Consider the following 14985-nt stretch of genomic DNA (forward strand, 5'->3'; position numbering starts at 1 on the left):
AATAACTCCCTTATTTGGGACACTTTGTATAGAGTTTTATACGTCAATGGATAGCCAGTGAAACAAGCTTTCCATTGACGTATAAAAGTTTGTAGGTTAGTTGGACGGTTTGGCCGCTAGAGGGCGTCAAAGTTGACCTATCAATTTTCAGTGCACCAACTCCTTTAACCTCAAATAACTCCCTTAGTTGACTGGTTAGGGCAAAAAGTCATTGAAGTGAAAAGATAGTACGGACTCTGAGCTTTCCGAAAATGTGCTCACACGATTTAGTAGCTTCGACTGTTTGTCCGCTAGAGGACGCTAAAGTTAAAAAACTTGCGTTTTGTGAAAAAAAAAGTGTGACTGTCAATATCTCAGCCAGTTTTCGAGATACAGAAACGAGAAACCACTCAAAAAAACCCATTTTTCCTCCTCTTTCTAATGGTGTGCTTGAAAATCACCTTGGAGGCTTCCAGAGTACAGGGTGAGCCAAAAAAGTGAAAGTTGTTAGAGTTTGGTCACCCTGTATGCAGTTTTAGAGGGAAATTGTCTATTCAAAGCCTGGATTCAGTTACTCTGACCTGTTTTACGTAATTTTCACCTTTTGCACTTTTTTCGTATCTCGTCTAGTTTAGGAGATATTCCAGAAAATCCCTTTTGGGGACCAGAAACTCAAAAAAGTGCCTCAAAACTTTGACTGTTAATATCTCAGCCAGTTTTCAAGATACAGAAACGAAAAACCACTCAAAAAATCCCATTTTCGCTCCTCTTTCTAATGGTGTACTGGAAAATCACCTTGGAGGCTTCCAGAGTACAGGGTGAGCCAAAAAAGTGAAAGTTGTTAGAGTTTGGTCACCCTGTATGCAATTTTAGAGGGAAATTGTCTATTCAAAGCCTGGATTCAGTTACTCTGACCTGTTTTACGCAATTTTCATTCTTTGCACTTTTTTCGTATCTCCGCTAGTTTAGGAGATATTCCAGAAAATCCATTTTGGGTCAAAAAGTGTCAAAAAAAACCACTCCAAAGTGACTTGCGTTACTTTGACGCCCTCTAGCGGCCAAACCACTCAACCAATCAACTCGATAAATGACATTTTTGGAAAGCTCTCAGTGTGGGCTATCTTTTTGGTTCAGTGACATTTTGACGTCAAGTGTCAAATAAGCACGGTATTCAAAGTCAAAGTGTCAAAAGTGTCAAAAAAAACCACTTTTTTGGTACACTCGCTTGTTCAAATCAAAATAACTCCCTTATTTGGGACACTTTGTAGAAAGTTTTATATGTCAATGGATAGCCCATGAAATGGGCTTTCCATTGATGTATAAAAGTTTATAGGTTGATGGTACGGTTCGGCCGCTAGGGGGCGTCAAAGTTGATTATTTTTTTCTGCACTTTTTTTGGTACACTCGCTGATTCAAATCAAAATAACTCCCTTATTTGGGACACTTTGTATAAAGTTTTATATGTCAATGGAAAGCCCATGAAATGGGCTTTCCATTGATGTATAAAAGTTTATAGGTTGATGGTACGGTTCGGCCGCTAGGGGGCGTCAAAGTTGATTATTTTTTTCTGCACTTTTTTTGGTACACTCGCTGATTCAAATCAAAATAACTCCCTTATTTGGGACACTTTGTATAAAGTTTTATATGTCAATGGAAAGCCCATGAAATGGGCTTTCCATTGATGTATAAAAGTTTATAGGTTGATGGTACGGTTCGGCCGCCAGGGGGCGTCAAAGTTGATTATTTTTTTCTGCACTTTTTTTGGTACACTCGCTTGTTCAAATCAAAATAACTCCCTTATTTGGGACACTTTGTATAAAGTTTTATATGTCAATGGAAAGCCCATGAAATGGGCTTTCCATTGATGTATAAAAGTTTATAGGTTGATGGTACGGTTCGGCCGCTAGGGGGCGTCAAAGTTGATTATTTTTTTCTGCACTTTTTTTGGTACACTCGCTGATTCAAATCAAAATAACTCCCTTATTTGGGACACTTTGTATAAACTTTTATACATCAATGGAAAGCCCATTTCATGGGCTTTCCATTGACGTAAAAAAGTCGATGGGTTAATGGTACGGTTTGGCCGCCAGAGGGCGTCAAAGTCCGCCCTGCCGTGTGTACAGTACGAACAAACAATTAAGACGAGTGACGTCACGCGCGTACAGTCCCCCACATGAAAATTAAGGTGTGTTAAGCGGGCCCCCCACTTTCGACCAATCGCAGTGTGCTTTGAAAACAGTTGACTGTCGTCTACGTGAAAAAACAGTTGCCCATCAGAAACGTGCGCGTACGGTTCGGAAAATGCATTAAACGCGATTTTTCGCTTGGAAAATTGGGGGAAAATTACGAGAAAAAATGGGAAAAGGCGGCGATAAGACGGCGGTGACGGAAAATGCCGATTTGGGGGGAAAATTCGCGGAAAAAGTCCAAATAAACGAGAAATTACGGTCGGAACGACCGACGCACGTAAGTACCACCCTGTAATGGCCTGTACGATACCCTGATTTTGTTCCGCTCGACTTTACGGTTCAAAAATTCACTTTTTCCGGTTAAACCAATGGAAGGAACGGTAAAAATACCGTAAAACTGTCAAAATTTCAGTCCTCTACCTCTTTCGGTTTCCGAGATATTTGCAATGTTGTGCAACAATTTTTTAAAGTCAAATTTGTACGTTTCAAGTCAATTTTTAAGTTTCCTACACAATTTTCAAGTTTATTAGTCAATTTACAAGTTTGCTGGTCAATTTTCAAGTTTTCTAGACATTTTTCAAGTTTTCTAGTCAATTTTCAAGTTTTTTTAGACATTTTTCAAGTTCTATAGTAAATTTCACAATTTCCTAGTCATTTTTCAAGTTTTTTAGTCATTTTCAAGTTTACTAGTCAATTTTTAAGTTTCCTACACAATTTTCAAGTTTATTAGTCAATTTACAAGTTTGCTGGTCATTTTTTAAGTTTTCTAGTCAATTTTTAAGTTTACTAGACATTTTTCAAGTTTTCTAGTCAATTTCGAAGTTTTCTAGTAATTTTTCAAGTTTTTTTAGTCATTTTCAAGTTTTCTAATCAATTTTTAAGTTTTCTAGTCAATTTTCAAGTTTTCTAATCAATTTCGAAGTTTCCTAGTCATTTTTAAAGTTTTTTAGTCAATTTTCAAGTTTTTAAGTCAATTTTTAAGTTTCCTACACAATTTTCAAATTTATTAGGCAATTTACAAGTTTGCTGGTCAATTTTCAAGTTTTTTAGTCAATTTTCAAGTTTTCCAGACATTTTTCAAGTTTACTAGTCAATTTTTAAGTTTCCTACACAATTTTCAAGTTTATTAGTCAATTTACAAGTTTGCTGGTCAATTTTTAAGTTTTCTAGATATTTTTCAAGTTTTCTGGTCAATTTTTAAGTTTTCTAGACATTTTTCAAGTTTTCTAGTCAATTTTCAAGTTTTCTAGTCAATTTTCAAGTTTTCTAGACATTTTTCAAGTTCTATAGTCAATTTCAAAGTTTTCTAGTCAATTTTCAAGTTCGTTAGTTAATTTTCAAGTTTTTCAGTCAATTTTTAAGTTTCCTACCTAATTTCGAAGTTTCCTAGTCATTTTTCAATTTGTAGTTAATTTTCAAGTTTTTCAGTCAATTTTTAAGTTTCCTAGTCATTTTTCAAGTTTTCTGGTCAATTTTCAAGTTTTCTAGTAATTTTTCAAGTTTTCTAGTTGATTTTTAAGTTTCTTGATCAGTTTTCATGTTTATGACCTAATTTTTCAGCTTTCTGGTAAATTTTTCAAGTTTTCGAATAAATGTTTAAGTTTCTTACCTATTTTCTAAGTTTTCTGGTCAATTTCCAAGTTTCCTAATTATTTTTCAAGTTTCTTAGTAAATTTTCAAGTTTTCTAGTAATTTTTCAAGTTTTGCAGTCAATTTTCAAGTTCATTAGTTAATTCTCAAGTTTGCCAGTTATTTTTTAAGTTTTCTGGTCAATTTCCAAGTTTCCTAATAATTTTTCAAGTTTTCTAGTCATTTTTCAAGTTTTGCAGTCAATTTTCAAGTTCATTAGTTAATTCTCAAGTTTTCCAGTTAATTTTTAAGTTTTCTGGTCAATTTCCAAGTTTCCTAATCATTTTTCAAGTTTCTTAGAAAATTTTCAAGTTTTCTAGTCATTTTTCAAGTTTTGCAGTCAATTTTCAAGTTCTTTAGTTAATTCTCAAGTTTGCCAGTTAATTTTTAAGTTTTCTGGTCAATTTCCAAGTTTCCTAATAATTTTTCAAGTTTTCTAGTCATTTTTCAAGTTTTGCAGTCAATTTTCAAGTTCTTTAGTTAATTCTCAAGTTTTTCAGTTAATTTTTAAGTTTTCTGGTCAATTTCCAAGTTTCCTAATCATTTTTCAAGTTTCCTAATCATTTTTCAAGTTTTCTAGTAGTTTTTCAAGTTTTGCAGTCAATTTTCAAGTTCATTAGTTAATTCTCAAGTTTTCCAGTTAATTTTTAAGTTTTCTGATCAAGTTTCAAGTTTTTCAGTTAATTTTTATGTTTCCGGGTCATTTTTCAAGTTTCTTAGCCAAATTTCAAAGTTTCCTAGTCAATTTTCAAGTTTTCAGGTCAACGTTGCCAAACTTAATAATTTTCCCGCCAAACTAACGATTTTTGTTTAATTGAGGTTCAATTTATTCGATTAACGCCGCTATTTTTGGCGTCGGCGTTTATTTGCTTTTCGGTCAATATCTCGAAAACGCCTCGAGCGACAATATTGACATTTTTACAGTAAATACACCTTGAAATTGCGCAACTTTTCTGTTCTATACGTTTTTGGCCTACTATGCACCGTTCGACCAGAAAAAATAAAAGAAAGTCAAGGTCGACGCGTTTTTAAAGGCAAATAATCTAAATTACCAGAATATGCTAAACCGACAGATAATTTTAACTGCGACTCGGTTAAATGACTTTGCATTCGAAATGGACACATTTGAATGCGTAATTTGTTTGCGTCACGCTGCTTTATGTATAAAAATTGGCCGCTAGGGGGCGTTGAAGTTGATTATTTTTTTCTGCACTTTTTTTGGTACACTCGCTTGTTCAAATCAAAATAACTCCCTTATTTGGGACACTTTGTAGAAATTTTTATATGTCAATGGAAAGCTGATGAAATGGGCTTTCCATTGATGTATAAAAGTTTATAGGTTGATGGTACGGTTCGGCCGCTAGGGGGCGTCAAAGTTGATTATTTTTTTCTACACTTTTTTTGGTACACTCGCTTGTTCAAATCAAAATAACTCCCTTATTTGGGACACTTTGTAGAAAGTTTTATATGTCAATGGAAAGCTCATGAAATGGGCTTTCCATTGATGTATAAAAGTTTATAGGTCGATGGTACGGTTCGGCCGCTAGGGGGCGTCAAAGTTGATTATTTTTTTCTGCACTTTTTTTGGTACACTCGCTTATGCAAATCAAAATAACTCCCTTATTTGGGACACTTTGTATAAAGTTTTATATGTCAATGGAAAGCTGATGAAATGAGCTTTCCATTGATGTATAAAAGTTTATAAATTAATGGTACGGTTCGGCCGCCAGGGGGCGTCAAAGTTGATTATTTTTTTCTGCACTTTTTTTGGTACACTCGCTTATTCAAATCAAAATAACTCTCTTATTTGGGACACTTTGTATAAAGTTTTATATGTCAATGGAAAGCTAATGAAATGGGCTTTCCATTGATGTATAAAAGTTTATAAATTAATGGTACGGTTCGGCCGCTAGGGGGCGTCAAAGTTGATTATTTTTTTCTGCACTTTTTTTGGTACACTCGCTTATTCAAATCAAAATAACTCCCTTATTTGGGACACTTTGTATAAAGTTTTATATGTCAATGGAAAGCTCATGAAATGGGCTTTCCATTGATGTATAAAAGTTTATAGGTTGATGGTACGATTCGGCCGCTAGAGGGCGTCAAAGTTGATTATTTTTTTCTGCACTTTTTTTGGTACACTCGCTTATTCAAATCAAAATAACTACCTTATTTGGGACACTTTGTATAAAGTTTTATATGTCAATGGAAAGCTAATGAAATGGGCTTTCCATTGATGTATAAAAGTTTATAAATTAATGGTACGGTTCGGCCGCTAGGGGGCGTCAAAGTTGATTATTTTTTTCTGCACTTTTTTTGGTACACTCGCTTATTCAAATCAAAATAACTCCCATATTTGGGACACTTTGTATAAAGTTTTATATGTCAATGGAAAGCTAATGAAATGAGCTTTCCATTGATGTATAAAAGTTTATAGGTTGATGGTACGGTTCGGCCGCCAGGGGGCGTCAAAGTTGATTATTTTTTTCTGCACTTTTTTTGGTACACTCGCTTATTCAAATCAAAATAACTCCCTTATTTGGGACACTTTGTATAAAGTTTTATATGTCAATGGAAAGCTCATGAAATGAGCTTTCCATTGATGTATAAAAGTTTATAGGTTGATGGTACGGTTCGGCCCCTAGAGGGCGTCAAAGTTGATTATTTTTTTCTGCACTTTTTTTGGTACACTCGCTTATTCAAATCAAAATAACTCCCTTATTTGGGACACTTTGTATAAAGTTTTATATGTCAATGGAAAGCTGATGAAATGAGCTTTCCATTGATGTATAAAAGTTTATAGGTCGATGGTACGGTTCGGCCGCTAGGGGGCGTCAAAGTTGATTATTTTTTTCTGCACTTTTTTTGGTACACTCGCTTGTTCAAATCAAAATAACTCCCTTATTTGGGACACTTTGTAGAAAGTTTTATATGTCAATGGAAAGCTCATGAAATGGGCTTTCCATTGATGTATAAAAGTTTATAAATTAATGGTACGGTTTGGCCGCTAGGGGGCGTCAAAGTTGATTATTTTTTTCTACACTTTTTTTGGTACACTCGCTTATTCAAATCAAAATAACTCCCTTATTTGGGACACTTTGTATAAAGTTTTATATGTCAATGGAAAGCTCATGAAATGGGCTTTCCATTGATGTATAAAAGTTTATAAATTAATGGTACGGTTCGGCCGCTAGGGGGCGTCAAAGTTGATTATTTTTTTCTGCACTTTTTTTGGTACACTCGCTTATTCAAATCAAAATAACTCCCTTATTTGTGTCACTTTGTATAAAGTTTTATATGTCAATGGAAAGCTCATGAAATGGGCTTTCCATTGATGTATAAAAGTTTATAGGTCGATGGTACGGTTCGGCCGCTAGAGGGCGTCAAAGTTGACTCACACTACTTAAACGTTTCCTAATGAAGACGCCCGCATACCAGACGCAGACACATTCTAAGCGACAATGACGTTCGTAATTGAGCCCGATTAACGATAAGAATGTTATCTTGGAACGTTATTTAGACCGGAAATTACCGATAAAACCACTTTTTATAATCTACTCCTAAACGACTCGTAAATGTAAACTTAAAATTCCTTTGTTAGTGTCAACTGTCATTTTTTATTTTGACGCCCTCTAGCGACCAAACGGTATGACCAATCAACTCATGTTATGACATTTTTGGAAAGCTTGCAACCTGCACTATCTTTTGTTTTCTATGACATTTTGACGTCACTGGTCAAATAACAGAGTAATTTAGGTTCGAAGCAACGAGTGTCAAAAATTACGTCATTTTATGGTGAAGCAACTTTGACGCCCTCTAGCGGCCAAACGGTATAATCAATCAACTCATGGGGGGATATTTTTGGAAAGCTTGCAATCTGCACTATCTTTTGTTTTCTATGACATTTTGACGTCACTTGTCAAGTAAGAGAGTAATTTGGGGTCAAAGCGGCGGGTGTCACGAGTGCAAGTTTTGTGTCAACCGTCACTTGTCGCGTCGTAAAAGTGACAGACGACGGCGCTCCTGCGCGCTGTCAGCTGTCACTTGTCAAAAACGTGACAGCTGACGGCTGTCACCTGTCAAAAAAAACGTCAAAAAAATTGACAGTCGTGTTTCAGGGTTGTAACGGACGACTGGCGTTCGCCATTTTGGCTTCCGCTTTGGGTTCCTCGTTCCAACACGGCTACAACACTGGCGTGCTCAACAATCCCACCGAGGTAAATGCTAGATCGCGTGACGTGGGCAAAAATGACATTTGACATTTGACAGATAATCAAAACGTGGGTGAACGCCACCGTGACGGAGCGGACGGGCGCGGTACCAACGCAACAAAGCGTCATACTGATCTTCTCGCTGATGGTGTCGATATTTTGCGTGGGCGGCATGATTGGCGGCGCCATTACAGGTAATTTGGGTTCCTTGGGGTGTTTTCGAGCCACCCTGTAAATTTCAGCCGGATATCTCGCGCCGTTTCGGAGATATTGCCAGTTATGTTGGGACGGTACGTTTTTGGCGCCCAACGTAAATTTTTTCTAAAATTTGTTTATTTTTTGGCGCCCAACGTCGTTTTTAGTAAATTTCCTTTTTTTTGGTGCCCAAAGTAAATTTTTACTAAATTTACTTATTTTGGCGCCCAACGTCAATTTTATCTTCTTTTTTGGCGCCCAACGTAATTTTTTTCTAAAATTGTTTATTTTTTGGCGCCCAACGTCGTTTTTAGAAAATTTACTTTCATTTTGGTGCCCAAAGTAAATTTTTAGTAAATTTACATGTTTTGGGGCCCAAAGTAAATTTTTACTAAATTTACTTATTTTGGAGCCCAACGTCAATTTTATCTTCTTTTTTGGCGCCCAACGTAATTTTTTTCTAAAATTGTTTATTTTTTGGCGCCCAACGTCGTTTTTAGAAAATTTACTTTCATTTTGGTGCCCAAAGTAAATTTTTAGTAAATTTACATGTTTTGGGGCCCAAAGTAAATTTTTACTAAATTTACTTATTTTGGAGCCCAACGTCAATTTTATCTTCTTTTTTGGCGCCCAACGTAATTTTTTTCTAAAATTTGTTTATTTTTTGGCGCCCAACGTCGTTTTTAGAAAATTTACTTTTTTTTGGTGCCCAAAGTAAATTTTTACTAAATTTTCTTATTTTGGCGCCCAACGTAATTTTTTTCTAAAATTTGTTTATTTTTTGGCGCCCAACGTCGTTTTTAGAAAATTTACTTTTTTTTTGGTGCCCAAAGTAAATTTTTACTAAATTTACTTATTTTGGCGCCCAACGTCAATTTTATCTTCTTTTTTGGCGCCCAACGTAATTTTTTTCTAAAATTTGTTTATTTTTTGGCGCCCAACGTCGTTTTTAGAAAATTTACTTTTTTTTTGGTGCCCAAAGTAAATTTTTAGTAAATTTACATGTTTTGGGGCCCAAAGTAAATTTTTACTAAATTTACTTATTTTGGATCCCAACGTCAATTTTATCTTCTTTTTTGGCGCCCAACGTAATTTTTTTCTAAAATTTGTTTATTTTTTGGTGCCCAACGTCGTTTTTACTAAATTTACTTTTTTTGGTGCCCAAAGTAAATTTTTACTAAATTTACTTTTTTTTTGGCGCCCAACGTAAATTTTTTCTAAAATTTGTTTATTTTTTGGCGCCCAACGTCGTTTTTAGAAAATTTACTTTTTTTTGGTGCCCAAAGTAAATTTTTACTAAATTTATATGTTTTGGTGCCCAAAGTAAATTTTTACTAAATTTACTTATTTTGGAGCCCAACGTCAATTTTATCTTCTTTTTTGGCGCCCAACGTAATTTTTTTCTAAAATTTGTTTATTTTTTGGCGCCCAACGTCGTTTTTAGAAAATTTACTTTTTTTTGGTGCCCAAAGTAAATTTTTAGTAAATTTACATGTTTTGGTGCCCAAAGTAAATTTTTAGTAAATTTACTTATTTTGGCGCCCAACGTCAATTTTATCTTCTTTTTTGGCGCCCAACGTAATTTTTTTCTAAAATTTGTTTATTTTTTGGCGCCCAACGTCGTTTTTCGAAAATTTACTTTTTTTTGGTGCCCAAAGTAAATTTTACCAAATTTACTTTTTTTTTGGCGCCCAACGTAATTTTTTTCTAAAATTTGTTTATTTTTTGGCGCCCAACGTCGTTTTTAGAAAATTTACTTTTTTTTTGGTGCCCAAAGTAAATTTTTACTAAATTTACTTATTTTGGCGCCCAACGTAAATTTTATCTTCTTTTTTGGCGCCCAACGTAATTTTTTTCTAAAATTTGTTTATTTTTTGGTGCCCAACGTAAATTTTTTCTAAAATTGTTTATTTTTTGGCGCTTGACGTCATTTTTAGTAAATTTACTTTTTTTTTGGTGCCCAAAGTAAATTTTTACTAAATTTACTTATTTTGGCGCCCAACGTCAATTTTATCTTCTTTTTTGGCGCCCAACGTAATTTTTTTCTAAAATTTGTTTATTTTTTGGCGCCCAACGTCGTTTTTAGAAAATTTACTTTTTTTTGGTGCCCAAAGTAAATTTTTAGTCAATTTACATGTTTTGGTGCCCAAAGTAAATTTTTACTAAATTTACTTATTTTGGCGCCCAACGTAATTTTTTTCTAAAATTGTTTATTTTTTACTTTTTTGGCACCCAACGTCGTTTTTACTAAATTTACTTTTTTTTGTGCCCAAAGTAAATTTTTAGTAAATTTACTTTTTTTTTGGCGCCCAAAGTAAATTTTTTCTAAAATTGTTTATTTTTTGGCGCCCAACGTCGTTTTTAGTAAATTTACTTTTTCCGGTGCCCAAAGTAAATTTTTAGTAAATTTACTTTTTTTTTGGCGCCCAAAGTAAATTTTTTCTAAAATTGTTTATTTTTTGGCGCCCAACGTCGTTTTTAGTAAATTTACTTTTTCCGGTGCCCAAAGTAAATTTTTAGTAAATTTACTTTTTTTTTGGCGCCCAACGTCATTTTTTTCTAAAATTGTTTAATTTTTGGCACCCAACGTCATTTTTAGTAAATTTACTTTTTTTTTGGCGCCCAACGTAAATTTTTTCTAAAATTGTTTATTTTTTGGCGCCCAACGTCGTTTTTATTAAATTTCCTTTTTTTGGCGCCCAACGTCATTTTTAGTAAACTTACTTTTTTTGGTGCCCAAAGTAAATTTTTAGTAAATTTAATTTTTTTTTGGCGCCCAACGTAAATTTTTTCTAAAATTGTTTATTTTTTGGCTCCCAACGTCATTTTTAGTAAATTTACTTTTTTTTTTGGCGCTCAACGTAAATTTTTTCTAAAATTGTTTATTTTTTGGCGCCCAACGTAATTTTTACTAAATTTAAATTTTTTGGTGTCCAAAGTTATTTTTTAGTAAATTTACTTTTTTTTTGGCGCCCAACGTAAAATTTCCATTTTAATTAATTTGCGGGCGCACCAAAAAATTTTTTTTTTTACTCCCAACATATCTCTCTCCCTCTTTCTCTCTCTCTCTCTCTCTCTCTTACGTGACTGAACTGAAGGTCCTTCGAACCGTTTCGGAGCGTGCATCGCAAAAGGTCAACGAACCTCCGTTACGCTTCACGTAAAGTGCATTCCTTGCATCGTACACGTATATACAGGGTGGTCACAAAATAAAATTGAATAAAAATGCCGATTTTTTACGCTCACCCCGTATATTTTTGCAGGTTTCGTCGCCGAAAGGTTCGGCAGGAAAGGCGGTCTGTTGCTGAACAACATTTTGGTCGTGTTGGCGGTGATTGCTATGTCGTCTGCGAAGGCCGCCGCCTCCTACGAATTGGTCATTCTTGGCAGATTTCTGATCGGTATGGCGGAAAATTACAAAATGGCGGCCACAGCCGCCATTTTGATTTTTTTCAAAAAAATCGAGTTTGTACTCGTTTTCTACTAAATCGGGGACGGGGAATACGATGGTGCCGTTCATTTTTTTCTAACTCCTCTCCACATCCCATTTTTTGGAACTTTCTCGAACTGGGTGAGAGTTGGAGTGAAACCGACTTCAGATATGGATTCCACATCCCCGAATTAGTCGAAAACGAGTACCATCAATCCTAGGCTGTCTCAATCCAAAATGGCGGAAATTACAAAATGGCTTCCACAGCCGCCATTTTGATTTTTTTCAAAAAAATCGTGTTTGTACTCGTTTTCTACTAAATCGGGGACGGGGAATACGATGGTGCCGTTAATTTTTTTCTAACTCCTCTCAACATCCCATTTTTTGGAACTTTCTCGAACTGGGTGAGCGTTGGAGTGAAACTGACTTCAGATATAGATTCCCCGTCCCCGAATTAGTCGAAAACGAGTACCATGAATCCTAGGCTGTCTCAATCCAAAATGGCGGAAATTACAAATGACTTCCACAGCCGCCATTTTGATTTTTTTCAAAAAAATCGAGTTTGTACTCGTTTTCTACTAAATCGGGGACGGGGAATACGATGGTGCCGTTAATTTTTTCCTAGCTCCTCCCGACGTCCCATTTTTTGGAACTTTCTCGAACTGGGTGAGAGTTGGAGTGAAACCGACTTCAGAAATGGATTCCCCGTCCCCGAATTAGTCGAAAACGAGTACCATGAATCCTAGGCTGTCTCAATCCAAAATGGCGGAAATTACAAATGGCTTCCACAGCCGCCATTTTGATTTTTTTCAAAAAAATCGAGTTTGTACTCGTTTTCTACTAAATCGGGGACGGGGAATACGATGGTGCCGTTAATTTTTTTCTAACTCCTCTCAACATCCCATTTTTTGGAACTTTCTCGAACTGGGTGAGAGTTGGAGTGAAACTGACTTCAGATATAGATTCCCCGTCCCCGAATTAGTCGAAAACGAGTACCATCAATCCTAGGCTGTCTCAATCCAAAATGGCGGAAATTACAAAATGGCTCCCACAGCCGCCATTTTGATTTTTTTCAAAAAAATCTAGTTTGTACTCGTTTTCTACTAAATCGGGGACGGGGAATACGATGGTGCCGTTAATTTTTTTCTAACTCCTCTCCACATCCCATTTTTTGGAACTTTCTCGAACTGGGTGAGAGTTGGAGTGAAACCGACTTCAGATATGGATTCCCCGTCCCCGAATTAGTCGAAAACGAGTACCATCAATCCTAGGCTGTCTCAATCCAAAATGGCGGAAATTACAAAATGGCGCCCACAGCCGCCATTTTGATTTTTTTCAAAAAAATCGAGTTTGTACTCGTTTTCTACTAAATCGGGGACGGGGAATACGATGGTGCCGTTCATTTTTTTCTAACTCCTCTCCACATCCCATTTTTTGGAACTTTCTCGAACTGGATGAGAGTTGGAGTGAAACCGACTTCAGAAATGGATTCCCCGTCCCCGAATTAGTCGAAAACGAGTACCATCAAGCCCAGGCTAACTCAACCCAAAATGGCGGAAATTACTAATTTTTTTGCTTTTTGCGCAGGCATCAATTCCGGTTTGAACGCCGGCCTGGCGCCCATGTATCTGGCCGAAATCTCCCCGGTCAATCTCAGAGGAGCGGTGGGCACCGTGTACCAGCTGGTCATCACCATTTCCATTCTGATCGCTCAGATCGTCAGTCTGAGCTCCGTGCTGGGCACGGCCACCGCCTGGCCCACTTTACTCGCCTTGACCATCGTTCCGGCCATATTTCAGGTAACAAAATGACAAATCAGCGGCTCAGAAGCTCCCAGAACGTTCTAGAAGCTTTCCGGAACATTCTAGAACGTTCCAATTACTCCGGGAACCATCTAGAAGCTTCCAAAACCTTCCAAAAGTTTCTGGAACATTCCAGAGCGTTCTGAAAGCTTCTAGAACTGTCCAGAGTGTCCTAGAACGTTCCGGAACATTCTAGAAGGTTCTAGATTCGTTTAGAACGTTCCAGAAAATGCTCAGAATCTTCCAGAAGGTTCTCGAGCGTTCTAGAACATTCCAGACCGTTCTGAAAGCTTCTAGAACTGTCAAAAAAAATTGAATATTTTTGAATGAAAATTGAAATTTTTTTTTTTTTTAAGTTATTTTTCTACGACCAATCCAAAGGTATTTATTTGCAGTCAAAGTCAAAATTAAAAATTCAAAATTTTTTACAAAAAAATCGAAAGGGGGACCCCAGTTTGAAAAATTTCAAAATTTCAGTTTTTATTTTTTTATAAAAAAACGGTACGTTTTACAAAAAAATGGTACATAAGAAAAAAGTTGCGTCTCATCGAGGTCCACTCCCACTAAAATTATCAACTCGATCAATTGAACCGTTTCCGAGATATCGAGGAAAATGTCCGAAAATTTTTAAGTCAACTTTGACGCCCTCTAGCGGCCAAACGGTACAACTTAGCGGTGCGCAGTTTCCACCAATGGATAGCCCCATTCATTGCCTATCTATAATCCTATTATGTGTCTATAGTAAATGTTTTAAATAACCGAGTTATTCACGATTGAATGAAACGATGCACAAAAATTTCGTCCAAATGAGAAACCCCTTTGAAAAATTTCAAAATTTCATTTTTTATTTTTTTATAAAAAAACGGTACGTTTTACGAAAAAATGGTACATAAGAAAAAAGTTGCGTCTCATCGAGGTCCACGCCCACTAAAATTATCAACTCGATCAATTGAACCGTTTCCGAGATATTGAGGAAAATGTCCGAAAATTTTTAAGTCAACTTTGACGCCCTCTAGCGGCCAAACGGTACAACTTAGCGGTGCGCAGTTTCCACCAATGGATAGCCCCATTCATTGGCTATCTATAATCCTATTATGTGTCCATAGTAAATGTTTTAAATAACTGAGTTATTTAGGATTGAATGAAACAATGCACAAAAATTTCGTCCAACAAATCCTCATTGGGACGAAATTTTGTACCATTTTTTTGTAAAACGTACCGTTTTTTTCGTCATTCTGGTGAGAGTTGTGGTCAAATTTACCTAAAAATGCAAGTTTTCGGCTTGAAAATAGTGAAAAAAAGCTTTTGGACTGTTATTAGGCCAGTTCGGGAGGGTCGAAGGGGAAATAGGTTAATTTGTCAGTTTGGGGCCTCCCTGAAAGGGCCAATTTAAGTCGTTTCCTCTAGCGAGGCTTGGGAAAGCCCCCCAAAGTGCGTTAGCCCCCTTTTTGCCTCAAAAACTTTGTTTAAAGCAACTTTTTCCAAGTAACTCGGTTACAAGCTTACGCAGGGGGTTTGGAGCCCTGGAATCCAAGCGTCTAAAAAGCAAG

General features: G+C 36.0%; 1 protein-coding gene across 5 annotated transcripts in view; it reads left to right on the top strand.

Annotated features, from left to right (window-relative positions):
* LOC145738464 (solute carrier family 2, facilitated glucose transporter member 3-like) overlaps positions 1 to 14985 on the top strand; it is a 35962-nt gene that overhangs the window by 11214 nt on the left and 9763 nt on the right. For 4 of the 5 annotated variants that reach the window (XM_081993301.1, XM_081993304.1, XM_081993303.1 and 1 more), the window contains 4 exons: positions 7916 to 8014; positions 8067 to 8202; positions 11467 to 11604; positions 13221 to 13432. In XM_081993301.1, coding sequence (XP_081849427.1) covers positions 7916 to 8014; positions 8067 to 8202; positions 11467 to 11604; positions 13221 to 13432 — 585 coding nt within the window. Of the gene's footprint in view, positions 1 to 2232; positions 2446 to 7915; positions 8015 to 8066; positions 8203 to 11466; positions 11605 to 13220; positions 13433 to 14985 lie in introns of those variants that run through there. The other variant, XM_081993302.1, reaches the window with a different exon arrangement.

The sequence above is a fragment of the Ips typographus genome, linkage group LG15 (assembly GCF_016097725.1).
Source record: "Ips typographus isolate SLU linkage group LG15, UJ_Ityp_2.0, whole genome shotgun sequence".
Taxonomy (NCBI): domain Eukaryota; kingdom Metazoa; phylum Arthropoda; class Insecta; order Coleoptera; family Curculionidae; genus Ips; species Ips typographus.